This window comes from Oculina patagonica, chromosome 6, assembly GCF_052425735.1.
Source record: "Oculina patagonica isolate OP01 chromosome 6, crgOcupat, whole genome shotgun sequence".
NCBI classification, from domain to species: domain Eukaryota; kingdom Metazoa; phylum Cnidaria; class Anthozoa; order Scleractinia; family Oculinidae; genus Oculina; species Oculina patagonica.
Window position 1 is genome coordinate 8836856 of NC_135763.1, and position 17946 is coordinate 8854801.

Below are 17946 nucleotides of genomic sequence, written 5' to 3' on the forward strand. Positions count from 1 at the left end.
TAGCTGTACAAGCTACTCTGAATTGGATTGATAACCGTCAACAGTTTTTGTAGTCTTTGTAGAAATCACTAATTATCTACTTGTTCATTAAAAATGTTCGGTTGATTTTGAAGCCCCTGGAAACTAAACGAGGAACGTTGTTTCTCTAAAAATGACCGCCGGTTTGCATTTTTGTTTCCGAGAGAAAAATTGTTTCTGATTTTATTCAGAAATATTTTGTTTCCAAAGCAAATGTTTCCTCGTTTGCCTACCACAAGAATTTACAATTTTGCTGAAATTAGTCGAAGGCAAAAAAATTCAGCGCAAGAAAGGAAAACAGCACAACGATATATTTATTCAACATGAAAATATTTTACATGTTCGTTTTTAAACAACACATAAGAAGTCAAAAGAAATAATCAAGTTGCATAATGAGTCTCTCGCTTCAGTTTTATCCTATTCAGTGTGCTCTAGTGGCGGTTCTTTCCGGTGAGCCTGGCCATTCTGGAACATGAAATAAATCACATATTATTAATACAGTTGAGAGATCGTAGTAAGATATCGAAGGCTACCACGTTTTTCCCGCCAAAATGGCACTAGTTCACAGACGCCCGCTGCATGTTTTCTTTAATTTGGTCACTCGAATCACTACCTAAGGAGCCGGACAGACCCCTTTCCCAGGCCTTTATGCGTGTACTTGGAAAATAGCAGACTTTTTACAGCCCTCTATTTTCTGGTATGTTTTTCGATCGTTCTTTTGCGTTGAAAAATAGAGGGGTTGTAAACAGCCTAGGAAAATAGAACGCCAAGGAACTTGGCTGCTGCAACTATATATGCGACGGGATTCATGCTTGTCCAACGATCTCGAAACTATCTCTTTGGAAATGGAATAATTTAAAAGCTCACCTTAGCATTTGGCGTTCATCCATCATAGCGAACTTGATCAGAGTGAACGAGAAGTAAATAATGACCCAAGTATAGCCAATGTACTCAATGGAGTCCATCCAATTCCAGGGCCACAGCGATAGAAACTTGGACAAGTGTTCTACAAAATAATGTTACAAACATGTTTATGAGGTAAAGTTACCGAAAACTATCGTACCACTCGGAATGACAAAATTTTGTTGATTACTGCGGTAGTCATACACTTTGTATTCTAAGCTAAAGTTATTGTATTTAGAAGGTAAAATACGCGCGTTTGGCCAACAAAACATTAATTTGAATCAAACCATTTATGTTAACGGAATCATATAACGCACACGCTGGATATCACAACGTGGCTAACCCACCACTGACTTTTCCGCACTTGACACTAGTCACGATTATCTTTTTCATTTAAATTGAGCCAGTCGGGAGAAATAACTTTAGCTCATTGCTAGCGCAACAGTTTTTTTTAAGAACCTACGATTTAGCTTGTTTTGGTCGATAACTAGACTGGAAATAATTCTTTTGGCATCCAATCTTATTAGGTTGCCAAACAATTCACCAGTATCCATTTATACTCCTGGGTGGGGAAGGCATTGTCTAGAACCCAGGCCTATCTACCCGGCGTATAACACACTAAGCGTAAGGCCAACGTTTGTCAACTCTACGAAGCTTACATGAGTCTCCCAAGAGCTTTGCAGGCGGGTAGCGCAGGCTTCAGCAAGGTAAACTGAAGAAGTAACATTACTTCAACGTACGTTTAGTAAATGACAGCTCACCTCCGATCATTTTACAAGTGGTGATATATATCCTAGTACAGCTGGATATTCTTCCAAGAATAATGCAGTCTCCGACTTAGAAAAAGAACAAATAAAAAGAAGTTATATTTTAACCATCATTCAAAACTTTCGAGGTTAAGGAAGGAATGTAATAGTAAGTAGAGAATCGCACACCTCGAAATGCAATTTATTGAATGTTATCTATCTAACAGGGGTCTGTATACGCACGAGCTAGGTGGAGGGGTGGGAGGCAGGGGTGGGGCATGATTGGATTACACGGACGGAGTGATTAAAAGCGGGTGGGGCATTTTCAGTCTATGCAAGTTTCATTACTTTTGTAGATATATATATAGTGTCCTTTCTCCTATTCTCAAAAGAGTGTTTACTTCCTTACCTTAATATATCTCTTGGCATCTATAATATTCTCGCACAGCCAAATTACAGCTCGCAAAAAAGGGCTAACCACCATCCAGATCACTTCCAGAACCGCTTCTATAATTTTTATGGGGTCATCAAATTGTTTCTTGACTTTCTCTTTCAGAGCACTGCAAACATCCGCCAAGAAACCGTATGCAGCCACAAGCTTGTTTGAAAGGATCCTAAATGGCCAAGCTATCCAATGTAACACTTTCATCGTCTTGTCCGCCCAGAAATTATACACGATCGCCACTTTATGTGTTAGGCTCTTAAATGGCCACGTGATCCAATGTAATGCTGTCGAGGTGCTTGTATCTGCACTACTATCAACTGAGCTGTTGTAATCAAGTGAGATTTGAATGCCATCCTGCAGAAAATAGGCAAAGGAGGAAAGTTTTGATCTAGCTTATACTCCCATGTTCGTGTCATGTTGAACACTTTATCTTCGTAATTTGGACTTGTGTATGCTTACAGTCATGTCTTTCTGGTGATATTGCGCGGAATCATTGCGTGATAGGGCAACACCATAGCCGCAGAAACTTCCGTAGATTATATAGCATTTAAACCGAAATACAATTTATGTCAAGTTGGATAATCCCAGTGCCAAGTAGAGTGCGGGCTTTTAACAACCAGTTTTGTGTTTTTTCTAAGTGCTATTCCTTCGGTGGAGGGGGGTGGGGGAGGAGCTCTATAATTGGTTTTAGTGCACTTGTACATGTTTTTTCTTGGAGTTCTTGTGTCATCGGTTTGCATTTTTGGACAGGTGTGATGATGCTTTAACTCTTTAATTCGAAACTGACTTTGCTTTTGTTTCAGTTTTACAGAATTTAAAGGAAATCAGCCCTGAGCCGAGCTGTACTAAGGAAAAAATCAGTCAATTTTTCAAAATAAAAGCTTTTGTAAGTAATCAGAAAAACCCCCTGAGATATTTCAACTTGCCTTTTTGGTCAATATTTTTCCGTATTCAGTCTGTCCAGCCCTGTTATCTGTTTCACACTTGAACACTGTCATGTTCAAGGTGAGCTTCAGGTTAAGTGACCTGAAGTGAAGTCCGATAGAATGCCATGACGGATTTTGTGCACCAGGTTGATAGTAGTGATAAATGCCTCCTTTGGAGTCAACATTTCATGATCCATCTAAAAAATTGAAACAAAAGAACAAGAATGATTTTTGTGCAATAAACATATTAACCAAAATAACAGATATTACAGTAGAACCCCGGTAACTCGAACTTGGATAACTCGAACAACCCCGCTAACTCGAACAAACTTCCATTTCCCTTGGATTTGAACTCACTTTTCAGTCATTTTTACTCGGTTAACTCGAACTCGGATAACTCGAAAACCCCGCTAACTCGAACTAAATTTCGTTTCCCTTGATCAAAATTTGGGTCAAATTTACCCCGATAACTCGAATCCCGGTTCTTGCAACTCGCCACGGTTGCCCATTGATTAGAGCAACAAAACAGATCACGTATTTGACAGCCTTTTTCCACTCTTATCCTAAGAATTTGTGATCGTGTTAGAGTTTTTGACGAGATAAGTTTAATTTGCACTGTGCTGTATACTGAAGTGCTGAAAATCAGTAAACTATCCATTATTAACTTGGCAAATTAAATATTCAATCGACCCCGATAACTCGAAACCCCGCTAACTCGAACGGTTTTTCGTTTCCCTTCAGACGGTTCGAGTTACCGGGGTTCTACTGTATACACAGAGCCGCCTCGTTCTCAGGCGTCCTCCTCCTTGGTAGTGCACGGTTCGCTTGGTGTTGTGGGACTGACGTACACTGTTCGCTTGGCGTTGTGGGCCTGATGCGGACGGGAAAACGGCTCGCTCCCTAACCATCAACCCCCATGCTACCTGTCTTCCCGCCTTACCGCCTTTACCGTTCGACCGACCGGCGGTGGCGTCTGGGGACGAAGCAGTACACCGAGTACAAAGAAAGGGAAGGAACGTTAGCTTAAACCCGTAGAATGGGAAAGGGTGCAGTGCATGAGGCTATGTAGCCGCTGAGCGGAACACAACCTGACGAAAAGCTAGCAGTGGGTTAAAATTGTCCACCTTAGGTACCTTAGGAAACCGGTGTTTCCGGGCCGGTGTTAACCGTAAGACTATATTTTCCTACGGTCGCAATAAAGTAGAACTTGGACAGGACATTGCGGTGCGGGATTTAAACCGGCTGCGGTTGAAAAAATGTCTAACTATTAAAAAAGACTTAAGTTCTTACGTAGTAACGTTTGATTTTCTCTGTGACGGTTTGAATATCCTCGCTTGTCTTTTCTACCTGCATGTCAATGTCCAGGCACTGAGGCGAGTTCAGGTTCGTTCCTAAATAAGCACATAACAAGTTCTAAGTGTTACAGTGCAGCTAACAGATAGACACCATAGAAAAACTGAGGACGGTGCTTCTTTCTATCAAGTGTTTAGAGCTGGGGCTAACTTGACAATGTTAAAACGCTAACCATAAAACCAATCTTAACCGTATAAGCTAACCATAAAGCCTATCAAGCTAACTAAACACTGACACCCGAATATCTCGTTAATCTGGGAATAAATGCCAGTTATGGCAGTTATTGCTTTAGGCACTCAAACCAAAAAGAGTATAAACGAAAACACTTCTTCAAGTTTGTTGACAAAAAGAAACTTTATGACTATTTAAAGAAACAAAATTGAAGAGAAAAATTTCTGTCCTCTTAACACTGACCAGCAACAGAATGCTCGAGGTTAAGGGAAATTCTTTTTATAACATTAAGGTAAAAAAATTGTTTCCATAATTCGCAGCGCTTTCACAGCGAAAAGTCATAGAAAAGTTCTCGGCCGCTTAAATAAACTTGATCAGCAACCAAATAATTTTGAATACCTTTGATGTATACGTTCAACAAACTCGAGCAAACCATAGCCAAGTTGTTTACGGTAAATGGGAGCGAATTCCGCACATACATAGCCAAAGAAAGTTTTTAAATATCACAGTTTCAATTCGCAAATTTCACTACTTCGCACTAGTCTTACCTTCTTGTCCAGCGACTTCACAGAGAACAAACTTTGAACAAAAGCAACTCAGAACGCAGAAGACAAGAAACACTGAAGGTCTCATTTTCCTTTCCGTTATTTGTCTGCTTAGTCATTCCCCGAATAAACTGAACATAGATTAACCAAACTCGCCACTGGATACTCAAGGGAACAGAAAAAAAAGGGGGCACCAGACGAGGAGCAGGACGACCATGAATCCAATTCCATAATTCCTCTGCGAGACTGGCAAAGACACAGCGAACAAACACATGAAGATCGCACAGAAAGAAGACGCACACCCAAAAGAGAGAAGGCCGGCCGAGGAGAAAGTGACAACCCCGCGGACAAGCGAGAAAGCCGCCGGATGGCCGCGCGCGCGCGGCGCGCGCAGAAGGAGCGCAATGCAAAACAGGGCAATGACCTTAAACTTTCATTCCTCTTAGCACGGTTATCGGCTAAAAAAACTCTGAGAGAGCGCGCGCTTATACGAAACAAAGGGCATGAACGTTACAAAGTGAAATTGACAGCTGACGTCATTGTATGCATTTTGTTTAGGCGAACGAAAGTGAATATTTACTGTACGACGTAGATGTTAACAGTTGTTATCTGGCAATAACTATTATAGAAAGCAAAAAGACGTACAAGCCTTTTCTTGTTTTAATTTTGTTTGTTGTTTTCGCTGTTCCGACGACCGAAGGACTCCCTGCGACAGCTGACGCATGTACCTCGCACGCGCACAAGTCTCGCGCGCAGGATACATTGCTGGACAAAGTAAAATGGGCGTGAAAAAGTAAAATGTCATGGAAAAAATCTTGCAAATGGATATAGACTGTCCACAGCCTCTCGATTTTTCAACGCAAAACGCCTCCCAGCCCCTTGCTTCTTCCGTTTTGCGCTGGCGTCCAGTTCTCTCGCCGTTCTCACCGCGCGCTCATCGAATGAAAAAACAGGAAAAATAGAGTCTAGAACGGATAGTCCGTTCACGCGTGGCCCGATCACACGCAGTACGCGTTGCAGACCCGTGCTTTGATATTTGAACCCGCCAGAAACGTTTACGTTGCCTGGTCATTTTGCAGTTCTCCCCGGGAGTTAGCAAGTATCAGTTTTCAAGATTAAATACCAACTCCAGAACAAATTTGGTGAGAACGAACTGTTGTGGCTCGACTACTTCTGTTGATGCACCCCTTGTCTTACGTGCACAATTCAGTGTGTTAGATACTGCTTCACAAAATGCTGCGCTCGTATTTGGTTCTTTACTTTGTAGTAGGTAAGCCAATGCAACAAAGTGTATCAGTGAGTAACCTCACCATTATGAGATGCAGTTTACAATATCCCTCTCCCCGGGGGCAGTAAATTTTGTCTTGCGTACGTTGATTTCCTTACCGTTTACCACTGTAATTATTTTTGATCTAATGTAATTTATATACTCAGGAAAGTTGGGTTGGGGCTAGTTAGTTAGTCCAGGCCAGGAATCATAGTTTCCCTCTAAAAAGAACGCCTGATTGCAGGTTAGACGAGCCCAAATAACTTCAAATATAAACGGCTGCGAAGGAATTGTGGCTCTTTTCCAGATTGATTGTAACAAAAGTGACACAACACGCAGGGCAGCCGTTTTTCTGCGTTGTAACAACCGCAGAGACTTATAGTTAGAACGAAGTCCAGATAAATCCTACTGTAAAAACAAAAACAAAAAGTAAACAAATAGACCTGGGTGCAGCCGTTATTTATTTATTTACCAGGATCGTCACGCTTCCCTGGTGAAAAAGATTGCATAACGATCAAAATCACGGCAAGCCCCGGGCGGCAAACATCGTTTGCGAGGCACTAAAACAGCGTTCGCATGAACGTTGCTCATGTACATTCTCTGATCATAGTCACCCAAGAATGCCGTCTTTTTACGCAAATAAAGAAGGGAGAGAAGAGAAGGCCTTCGAAGTCTAGGCCCGAGAAAGAGGGGGAGGGGGAGGGAGACTTTTGGTCTAAACGGGGACGTCCCGCTGAAACAATTGTTTTAGGATCTTTACATTGATTTACTTCACGAGCTTGAGCTCGCTAGCGTTATATGGTTTATGAAAAATTTTGTTTTCAGTCAAATGTCCGACCATTTGGACTATTTGGGCTTCTGTTCGATCACATTCCTCACTATCTGGGCCTCAGTAGCAGTCAAATGCCTGGCGGTGATCTTGCTTGGATTTGACTAATACATAAGTTGTAAACAGGGTATAAAATTTCACCATTATCTTCTGACTGCCTAGAAATTTTTTTCGCCGAAAATGTCGAAGAGGGTATGCAAATTACCTTTGTGATTCAAGCTCGATCCGTTTGTAACATTAAAAAGGCGTTCGATACTTCATGAAAGAAGAAAATGACACGATTTTTACTCAGAATTAAAAAAGGGTAACAAAATGGATAGAATATATTTGCTGAATGGTTTTAAAATTTGCATCTTTTTGGTAATTGACGTTAATGTTCTTGGACCAACAGTTGTCAATGGCAACATTCTGAACAATCAAGACAACAATCAGTGGTACAAGGATGGTGTCAAGTTGATCCGAGACAACCTTAGGGTGAAACCGAACACAAACACTGCTAAGAACGCTATTCTCTTTATGGGCGATGGAATGGGCATCACTACTGTTACTGCTGCTCGCATCCTGGACGGACAGATGAAAGGCAAATCAGGCGAGGAGAATGTCCTGAGCTGGGAGGAGCTGCCTTGGACAGCCCTGGCCAAGACCTATGCTGTTGATCAACAGGGTCCAGACTCCGCCAGCTCGGCCACAGCGTTTCTTTCTGGTGTTAAGACTGACCAGGGTAGGTAAAGAAATTAACAGTGTTGACCGTCTATTGTCCGGTGTAAAACCTTAGAGTACGAGCAATTCTTCATTTTTTCAAGGTCAGTGGAGAGCGGGAGCCTGCGAGCACGCGTGAAAATTTCGTAGAATTCCAGCACAAGGAGACACGACGCTCGACGACGAAAAACGCGTGCCGCGCGAAGGAAGGTCTCTTTACTTCGTTGGGCATTACAAAGGCTGGCATAGATGTAGTTTAGTAAAACGACGCGCGAAGATCTAGACGGGAAACGTGCGCCGCATGAAGGGAGGTCTCTTCACTACCATGGGCTTACCTAAGACTAACGTAGATATATAGAGTTAAATTTGTATAAAACGCCATCAGAGAAAAATCAAGGAAATTAGCAACTGAACCTAAGCGTTGAAAAAATTGACGCTACCTTCGGTCTTAGTTGCCTTGAATTAGCTGTTAAAAGTTTAAAGCATTATGTGCAATGTTGATAAAAAAAGGTTACTTAACGCACGGTGAAAATAAAATTAACAAACAAAACAAGCAAAAACTAAACACAGTGACAAAGCAAAGTACAATTTAGTGGATAACAACATTTTAATTATGTATGCATTCGCTGTCGGCGAATGCATACGAGGAAGGTCCAAATGAATCCTGGTACTTATCTCAAACTAAAACTACTTGAAGCTGAAAGATTTATTATGAGTTGTTGCATTTTTCAGGTGTTATTGGAATGGACGAAAGAGTTAGATGGGGTTACTGCTCATCTGCGAATAAGGATCGTGAAGTAATCTCTATCCTCTCACTAGCGGAGATGGCTGGCATGTCAACTGGGTTCGTGTCGACCGCGCGTGCCACGCACGCAAGTCCCGCGTGTTCGTACGCGCACTCTGTGGATCGTCGCTGGGAAAGTGATGCAGATAAGAAGAGTAAAGCGTACGATGACGCGACTGCATGCAGAGATATCGGTAAGTGTATTATCAGCTCGGTGTACTTTCAGCTGAGAGTGATACGATGTACGATTGTTATTTTAAAAAGGATGAGTCGACTGTTTGCATGCTCTGTTGCTGACATTCGTTCAAGAAGCAGTGTACAGAGAAGACCTCTTAGTTTTTTGTGTGACTACAAACTATTCTTGAATTATGAGGGTGCACTCGCTGACCAAGAAGATAACCTTAAAACAACGAAAGAAAGGAATAAATTCAATCTCCAAGATGTGAATAAACTGTTATCAGTGGTGCTTAAGTGACTTCTTTCAGTTAAGGCGGGAGTACACCTGAACGCCATTTATCCACCGTATAATTTGGGTTAAACGCAAATATCCCGTTTGCGTTTTGAGCAATTCAAAATGCTCATTACACGAATCATTGTTTTGCGGTGTTTTGTAAAATTTTGAGAAATAAGAAATATTGAATATTTAATGTGATTTTAAAATTAGAGTTTAAAGTGAAAAATTAGTATACGGAAACCAATCAGTACTCCGTAGCACTGAAAAGAAGCATGAACTATGAGTTCAGGAACCAGTTAGCAGAATTTGTGTGCACTACTAGAGGCAAAATACTGTAATGCGAGACGTTCAACCTTGCTCGCCATCGTTTGCAGCAGCTTGCTTAATGATGCACATGAAATCATTTATTAATTTTCAGCCTTACAACTTGCTGAGTACTCATACGGTGACGGAATAGAAGTCATCTTTGCCGGGGGACGAAGAGAGTTCATGCATCAAAATCAAGCAGACCCTGAATACCCGGATGAGAGAGGAGAGAGACTGGATGGCAGAGATCTGATCCAAGAGTGGGTAAACAAACATCCAAACTCACAGTACGTGTGGAACAAAGCTGGGTTTGATCAGATTGACGTGAAGAAGATTGATCACGTGATAGGCATGTACCTAATATATTTTATTTTTGCGTAGGATTTTGTTTTCGTTGCTTCAGCTTATCGTTAAGTGCATATTTGCGAAAATAAAACCAATTTGCTTGCCAAAAAATTATTTATTTCCATTGAGGACTTTATTTGAAGCACACATAGTCATCGTTCAAAATCCCCTTTTCGGTAAAAATAATTTCTAACTTGGATATGGCAATTTCCTATGCAGGACTTTTTGAGTACTCTAACATGAAGTACGAAGTGGACCGAGCTGAAGATGCTGCTGGTGAACCATCAATAGCAGAGATGACAGAAAAAGCCATCCAAATACTACAGAAAAACCCTAAAGGGTTCTTCCTTTTCGTCGAAGGTGAATAGATGGTGACATTTGATTAGGCATTCTAATGCCATTTTACAATGTAAGATTCAAGTTATTGCAACTGCTTTGAACGCTATTCATACATGGCATGAGTGTGGGTGGTGGTGTAGGAGGGGGGGGGGGGGGGTAAGGAGGCGAGAGGAGGGCTCGGGTTCCGCTAAGCTCGCCTGCTTTGAAAGTAAGAGTGTTTTCAGGCTTTCCGTAGGATGCTATGGTTGGTTGGAAATCCTTGGGGTCTTTACCAGGATGTCATGCACTCCACAGGAGAGGGAAGGCAGCAGTAATTTAGTTATTTATAAGATTTCTCTTTAACATATTAATGGAGAGCAGTAAGTTTCACTAAGCAGTGACGACGGCGACGCCGAGGACAACGCCTAGTGAAAAATGAATTTATATTTTACTTGAAAATCTAACGATCATTCTAATGTATTCAGTGTATCTATTGCTTTAGGAATTAGCTCCAGATGAGTATGTAAAAGAGGGTTCAACCCCAAATAGAAATACGAGAAATTAAGTCGTCGTCGCTCACGTTCTCCAAAAAAATCAGAATTTGGTCATTTCACGTTGTTGTTTCGCAGAGAACGGCCAAGAAATGTAACAAAATTCAAAACGCACGTGCAGAGTTATAATTCTTCTCATTAAACCTTATGTATTATTCCTCAGGAGGACGCATCGATCACGGGCATCATGATGGCCATGCGGTTAGAGCTCTCCACGACGCCGTGGCTATGAATAAAGCGGTGTCTAAGGCAGTAGAAATGATAGATAAAGGTAGATCAAACACTAACACTATGTCCAGCAAATGCCAAAGACGTTTTTGACATTCTTGACAAGTTGATTTATAGCTCTTAATACCAGCTCAGCCTGTCGCACACGTAATCTCCTTCACTCAATCTAAATCTAAAAAAACTAATGGTTGTTCTAAATTTACATGTACTTTAAGTATGATATAAATGTCTCTATAAAATTAGTGAAAATTCATATTTATATGCATGACCTTTTAGTGTTTTATAGTGAAATTACTGTAACTTTATTTTATTTAATGTCACTTTTTTAAACTTTTTTAGTGTCTCCAATTACTTTGAAAAAGCTAAATGCCGATTGCAACAACTTCTTGTTACCCGGGAATCGTTCTTCTAAGAACCTAAGAGAGAGTTTGCTTTCGATAGAAAGTAGTAAAACAAGGGTTTTTTTTCATCAAATCCACTGAATATAATTTCTTTCATCATAGACGAAACACTGTTAACAGTAACCGCTGACCACTCTCACGTCTTTACCGTCGGTGGGTACCCAAAGCGCGGGAACCCAATATTTGGCTTAGTGCGCCATGTGGACGGCAAGTTAGCAGTGGACTCCTTTAACAAGACGTATACATCGCTTGGTTACGCTAACGGCAGGGGAGGATTAAACGGGAGTCGTCCAGACCTGAGGGGGGTGGACACAGCAGACAAGGACTATCTTCAACAAGCTACAGTTCTGAAAAGCTACGAGACTCACGGAAGCGAAGATGTTGGTAAGTCGGCCTTGTTCATGTTTTATCTATTATCAAAGTTAGTCCATCGCAGGGTTACCTCCAACAGTAAATTCGCCGGACTACCCATTCATAAACCTGGGTGGAGAGAGGCACTATGACAGTTAAGTGTCTTGTCCAAGAACACAGCGCAGTATCCCGGCCAGAGCTCGAACCCGGACCGCTCGATTCGGAGTCCAGCGCACTAAACAGTCGGCCACTGCGCCTCTCCGGAAAGTAATGATGGTAAATGTTTTTGTTTTTTTGTATCCGCTCTATCACAGTCCGAGAGTATGAAAGAAGCCATTTAACTGGCTTATCCTGCCATAAACTGAAGCATTGGGACCATATTTCTTTTCCAACAGATTGATGTCAAAATGCAACACTAATGTTTACTGAGAGAATCCAAATCAAAACCATACCCTATTTAGAAAACGCAATTTTTAACTTTTTCACTTTCTTGTCAGGGGTTTACGCGGACGGGCCTGGAGCCTACCTGTTTCATGGCGTGGTTGAGCAGCAGTATGTTTTCCACGTGATGGATCACGCGTTATGTTTGAGTAGCAGCAAACAGAAATCATGTGACAAGCACGTGAAACGGAGAGAAGCAGTCAAGAATACGGCTTACCTTTCTTCGCCTCCTTCAATGTATCTCCTTCTGGTGTCGGCGGCATTTTGTATGGCTGCATATACACAGTGTTGATTACAAGAAAATTAAAACCTTTTATGAGGGAAGTTGAAATATGTCTTATCGGAAAAACTAAGCTGTATTGTATTATTATTAATCCTGGCTTTGGATTAAATATTTTCCCGCCAAAATCAAACTAGATTGTATACAATGAAAACAATAAAATGAAAGATAATGTTAGCATATTCTGTACTGCATTGTCGCGTCTTTTTACTTGCCAAAATCTTTGATCATGTCCTTTTCTCCTACAGTCGAACCTCTCTTAACGGACACTTTCGTAAGTGGACAGCTCTATACTTACGGCCGCCTTGTTTGAAACCCCGTTTTAACTCCCATACAAACTCTATATTTTTACGTTCTCGTAAGCGGCCGCGGACACTTTCACAGATTACGACTTAGACTTTTTCTCTATTACATGTTCTATTTTTAAGCTCCCGTAAGCGGACACCCCAAAGAAAATCCTATTTTTTTTTATTGATTTTTATTTTTTACAGTAATTACAGTACCATATTTCAATGTCTGTTTTGTCGTTATCCACGTCCGTCCCGTTATTGTTAGCTGGGCAAGCTCCCGTAAGTGGCCATCTATCCCCTTCACCTCTAGTGGCCGCTTACGAGAACAATTCTTGTAAGCGGCCAGCTCCAGTTAAGGACACTTCTTTCGCGTCCGAGGGTGTCCGCTTACGAGAGTTTCGACTGTATTTCGATCACAGAAAGCCTCAAGCTTTAACTTCAAGAAAACTGCCGCAAAGAAAAGTTGTATTGGTGCGGTATTATGAAAAAACTCCCAGAGTAAAACGGAAAGTAAAATATAACCACAGGTTGCTTTTTATACCAGAGTAAGAGACAGTTTTTATTCCAGAGTCAGAGAGGCAAAAAACATACCCTGTTGAGCGGCACATGCCTGTAAAGTCCATATATGGGAGTACCATATATGGACAGGAACCAGCTGAGTTGTCTTTAGCGACTTGAATCACGAATGAAAACTGAAACACAGAAAGTGATACTTGAAGGCAAAATAGTCACGACACACATTTTAGCAATGAGTAAAATATAGAAACTTATATAATGACCCGCTATAATGTATTGTACACCACGGTAAAATGATAAAGTGTCCGTGTAACAGTCAGTGTAAGGCTTTTTAAAAGTGAATTCGAAGGATTACAATCGAAATCGAAAGCTAGCAACTGGCTTAAAAAACCAAGCAAATTCTGAAAACAGTCGTTTAGGCCATTTTGGAGGGGAGATTCACCATGTGGACTCAGATTAATTTAGATTTCAGTGCTATTTTGAACGGTAAGTACGTGTACCATAATAGACATAGTACATGTAAGCTGAGTTTGAATTTGAAGTAGCTGAATTTTACATTTTGTCTTATGTGAACTAAAAAATCAGTAGTAAGTAAAAGAAGAGGTACGATCTTGCTACAATAAATTCATAGTAATCTAGACAATATCCGCTAGCATCCGTCTTACTAAACATATAATACAACAATATCTCCAATATCAAGGCATGCTCTGGAGAATGACTTTATAAATGACCAACATAAACCGCCGTACCAAAACTGAATAACATTCGATAATACCATTGTATGGAATATTTTATTTGGATAAATGGCCTAAAAATGGGGGCGCAGTGAAACTTGAATTTTGAAAGTAGCAATCGCCGAGTAGATTGATTCTGACGTATTCGTCCTGAACGAGGAATTTTCCATCGAAAATCTGGACTACCTAGCGTCTCTTGGTTTGTTAATTTTATCTACATTGTTTGAAATGATGGGAGAAAATTGCGTGGCGCTTATTTTAGCTTTCTCTTATCTTGCAGAAAACGTTCCTGTTCTCACATTTTCTCGCACAGCCAAGTCAAGCAGTGAGCACAAACCAACTTGCTTTGATCGGGTTTTACCAAGAATGAGATCGACTTACGTAAATGACTTTGTTACACATATTTCTTGCAGGAAATAAGGACTTGTTCTGCACAGCACTAAAGAGAGAAGTAAAGGAAACCATGACCTGATAACCCGGACTGACATTTATTTTTCTAAGACACTAAAATTAATTAATTAATTAATTAATTAAACAGGTGTAACTTGATATTTATTTTTCAATCGATCGTGCCTATAAAAGCCTGGGATATCATAGCTATCAGGAATATACTGTACAGAACTTTTCTCCTCAGGACATTAAATTAGTCAATAATATATATATAGATTACTTCATGCATGGTTGGCTTGCTTGTACAATTTTTATATAATCGTTGTAAATACAATGAAAAACTCACTCACTCTCTGCGCAAGTCGTTCGGTTTGTGATTCTTTCGAGCTCACAATCATGAAGTAATCTATATTTATGTTTGCCTATATTTACAAGTTGTCTTGCCGTTCCATACATTTTTTTCAATTCTGCGGACGTCTTGAAAGACATTTTGTTTTTTTTAACCGTTTGCCTGCTGCGAGTGGTCGTAAATTCTGGCGATAACTAAATTAAACTTTCTCAAGTTCTACTTGATGCTGTGGTTGTTTTCCTGTTATTTTGAATGTGTTGTGTCCATTTGAGGATACTTTCTCATTCAGAGCGGTTTCAGCCTTTTTCCACCCAAAACTCGGGCAGAACCGAGCGTACTGATTCCTTTCCCCGCCATGTTCTTTCTCTGTCTTTTTGGATGAGCTGTTGAGAGCATTTGAGGAGACGGTTTCGTTCTCTCTAGCAAGGGTATTCTGAGTGTTGTCTTCGAAATTATCGCCAGAAGCGAAAACTTCAGGATTTTTCTGAACTGATTGCTTTTAGCGTAGGCTGGATTTTAGTCCTAGGCATTTAATTCTTATCCTTCGCAGTCTTCTCAGTCTTGCGGACTCACAGCATTATTTGACGATCTAATCAGTGTTCTTTCGATTTCTTCAGCTTCTTGTAAACTTTTCCTTAAAAGCAACTCAATAAATGCAACTCGAAACTGCCTCTTTCGTAGTATATAAATGAATGGATTAAGAACTGAATTGATGATCACCGGCTGGAGACCAAAATGTCGAACTAAAGATTTAACATCAGGTGAAATTTTTTCTCCGAATAGCTGCCATGTAAAAAATATAAGAAGTGATGGCAAAAAGAAACACAGAAAAATCGACACTAATATTATCGTGGTTAATTTTAAGGCTTTCTTCTCTTGTTTAAATTTTTCTCTAGCATTCACGGAAACTTGATGTGCAGCAATATGTTTTTCATGTCGGCGGGCTTCCTTATAAACAAATATCTGCGGCAAGACGACCAAGGAAATCATTGTTGCTTGCAAAACAAAAAATAGGTCACCAAGGGTGACATGAGTCTAATGCCGTATGGCATAGTGATACAGATTGCGCGGTTTTCGTAAGCCGGTTAAAATTGGTTAGAGGTTTGTGTTCGGGAGTTTAATTTAAAATGCTTATAGCAAGCTAGGGGCATCGTGGATGATTATGGATGAAAACGAAACAGTCATAAATGTTATATGCTTCACAAAATTTAAAGTATGAACAGGAGTCGATGTTACTTCTTCCGTATTGTCCGTAAAAGCAGAAACGATTAAACATTTGGACAAGATTGCGTGACGATTTACAAAAAGCATGTTCATTTATACAACAAGGGTTGAAGAACTTCACATCGTTTTCTTTCAGATTTTTCACCATTTTGATGATGACTCTTGAAACAGATTTTGCAATAAAAGCACTTGAAATAATGACTGTTACTCCATTGTACTGTAAGCACTTAGTGACAGATTTTCCTAAAAACGGGTGTAAATGCTCACGTCAATATAATGATGACCTTTTGAACGCTGGAAACTAGGCAATTATTATCGAGCTACCATACACAGGAGCGAAGACTGTTTATCATGATGTACAAATTTCGCGAATCATCACTTCCATATCAATGTAACCATTTTATGATTTTTCTAGCTGTAAGAAGAACTTAAGATCTCTGAGAGTCGTAAAAGCATGAAATTCGATTTCAGTGTATGGCAAAGGCTGAAAGGCCGGGACAGTGTAATACTGCAAAGCGGCCAAACAAACGCATTTTGATTTAGTCGCGTAACTTGATTTACATTTATCCATGTACATCTTTTATTTTTGAAGGTTTTTGTTAGCACTGTAAAGAAAAAATTGGTCAAAATTCGAATGACTTAAATACAAAAACCGAGGTAAAGTTTTCTATTTTTTAAAACAAAATAAATATTTGGTCGCATTGTGTAAATAAACGCGAGTCGCCGTCGAAATATTTTTTCTCAAAGACGTCTTGCTTTTTAAGCAAGACGAAAACACAAGTGCTTAACTGAACTGAAAACGAAGATTTATTTTCACAAAAAGCTTACAAATGTCTTAACTGGAAAATTATTTCGTCCTGTTCAAGTGTTGAATAATCGTGACTTGAGAAAGAACTCTTAATTATGCGTGGGAACACGTGTCGCTGATTGGCTGTTTTTAATTGAAACTAATCGTGCGTGTCCGTACGGAGTCCGTTCTTGCAGCTGATCATTGTTTTCTACATTACAGCGAACGATTATCGATCCCGAACCATTCCCTTGGGATTGCTAACAGCTTTTTTTCATATAACAAAGAGTCTAATGCGCATGCGCAAAGCGCACGCAAGCATTAGACTCAATAAAAAGACGAAAAAATACGAGGCAACAAGAACGAACAAGGGGGCTGCAATCCAAGCGCCAGCTGAGCAAAACATGAGGCGAGCTTTCTTGACAACATAGGCGTGCGTGAAGGTGTGTTTAATGGCAAGATATCGCTCTCCGCTGATTAAAACCAAGTGATACACTTTTGCGAGCGCCAACATCAAAAAGGAGACGGTAAATGCCAAATCAATGTCGCAAAATTCACGAAAACGGTTTCCATGTAGAAGGAGAATAGTCTTGGTTATGCGAAGGGGTTGCACAACAAGTCCCAACATCAGATCGGTAAGCGCCAAGCAAGCCAACAGAATGTTCGGGTGTGTTTGAAGTCGTCGTTTGGTTTTCACGGCGACCATAACCAAGGCGTTCAACAAAATGGTAAAAGGACAAGCGGCCAGTTCGAGGACAGCTGCTATTATGAGCAGCCAGTAAAATGATCGGCAGAGGAAGATCGCAAAGAAACAGTTTTGAAGATAAAGCTTTCGCAATCATTTTCACTGTCGATCGATGAAGAGTTGGAGAAATTCATCTTTCTTTGAACAGTCCACGAGCGGAACTTTGCTGTTAATATCTTTCGTGCCGCAAGTGTCTTACTCTCATAAAATATTGTTTCTTTATTCAATTGCAGCAGAATAATTAACTTATTTCGGAGAAGGAATTCTGTTAATTTCTAGTAAAACAATGCGCTGACTTTTGTAAAGAAAGAGAGGCATTAGGAGAGACTTGGCTTATGCAAATTGGACGCTCTAGATCAGCTTATGATCGATATGAAAGGTAAGTCGCCATAAAGGTCGTCTGAAAATAGTATGAAAACTTCGTTTGCTTTATACAGAAGATGAGCAGGGGCGGATCCAGGATTTTTCAAAGGGGGGTGGCTGTTGACAAATATTTTTGTTTAGTATCTTGTTTAAGCCCTTTTTTATCGAGGGGGTTTAAGGCAGGATT

At 40.4% G+C, this 17946-nt stretch overlaps 2 protein-coding genes and 1 pseudogene across 4 annotated transcripts; 1 reads left to right on the top strand and 2 right to left on the bottom strand.

Annotated features, from left to right (window-relative positions):
• Positions 1-326: 326 nt before the first annotated feature.
• On the bottom strand, positions 327-5602 carry LOC144657447 (uncharacterized). Of its 3 annotated transcripts, XR_013571531.1 has the most exons (7): positions 5532-5602; positions 5111-5217; positions 4329-4429; positions 2077-2466; positions 1683-1757; positions 886-1024; positions 327-483 (listed from the first exon to the last, which is right to left on the bottom strand). XR_013571531.1 is itself a non-coding variant. In XM_078517789.1 (4 exons), the coding sequence occupies exons 1-4, from the start codon at positions 5193-5195 to the stop codon at positions 436-438; spliced, it is 624 nt and encodes a 207-aa protein (XP_078373915.1). In that variant the 5' UTR covers positions 5196-5229; the 3' UTR covers positions 327-435. The 3 variants fall into 3 exon arrangements, 1 of the variants encoding a protein (XP_078373915.1); XR_013571530.1 differs by lacking the exon at positions 5532-5602 and having other exon boundaries at positions 5111-5229; XM_078517789.1 differs by lacking the exons at positions 886-1024; positions 1683-1757; positions 5532-5602 and having other exon boundaries at positions 5111-5229.
• A 1913-nt stretch (positions 5603-7515) lies between these two features.
• On the top strand, positions 7516-12373 carry LOC144657834 (alkaline phosphatase-like). The gene is made up of 7 exons (XM_078518198.1): positions 7516-7924; positions 8635-8880; positions 9559-9795; positions 10011-10151; positions 10824-10931; positions 11392-11673; positions 12138-12373. The coding sequence occupies exons 1-7, from the start codon at positions 7516-7518 to the stop codon at positions 12371-12373; spliced, it is 1659 nt and encodes a 552-aa protein (XP_078374324.1).
• A 2822-nt stretch (positions 12374-15195) lies between these two features.
• On the bottom strand, positions 15196-17530 carry LOC144657835 (melanocyte-stimulating hormone receptor-like; annotated as a pseudogene).
• Between the last annotated feature and the right edge of the window lie 416 nt (positions 17531-17946).

Coding starts and splice junctions, on each gene's coding strand:
- LOC144657447 (XM_078517789.1), bottom strand. CDS start 5,195: ATGAGACCTTCAGTGTTTCTTGTCTTCTGCGTTCTGAGTTGCTTTTGT. Junction 4,430..5,110: donor TGAAGTCGCTGGACAAGAAG/GTAAGACTAGTG, acceptor GTGCTTATTTAG/GAACGAACCTGAACTCGCCT. Junction 2,467..4,328: donor AGAAAATCAAACGTTACTAC/GTAAGAACTTAA, acceptor TATTTTCTGCAG/GATGGCATTCAAATCTCACT.
- LOC144657834 (XM_078518198.1), top strand. CDS start 7,516: ATGGATAGAATATATTTGCTGAATGGTTTTAAAATTTGCATCTTTTTG. Junction 10,932..11,391: donor AGTAGAAATGATAGATAAAG/GTAGATCAAACA, acceptor CTTTCATCATAG/ACGAAACACTGTTAACAGTA. Junction 11,674..12,137: donor TCACGGAAGCGAAGATGTTG/GTAAGTCGGCCT, acceptor CTTTCTTGTCAG/GGGTTTACGCGGACGGGCCT.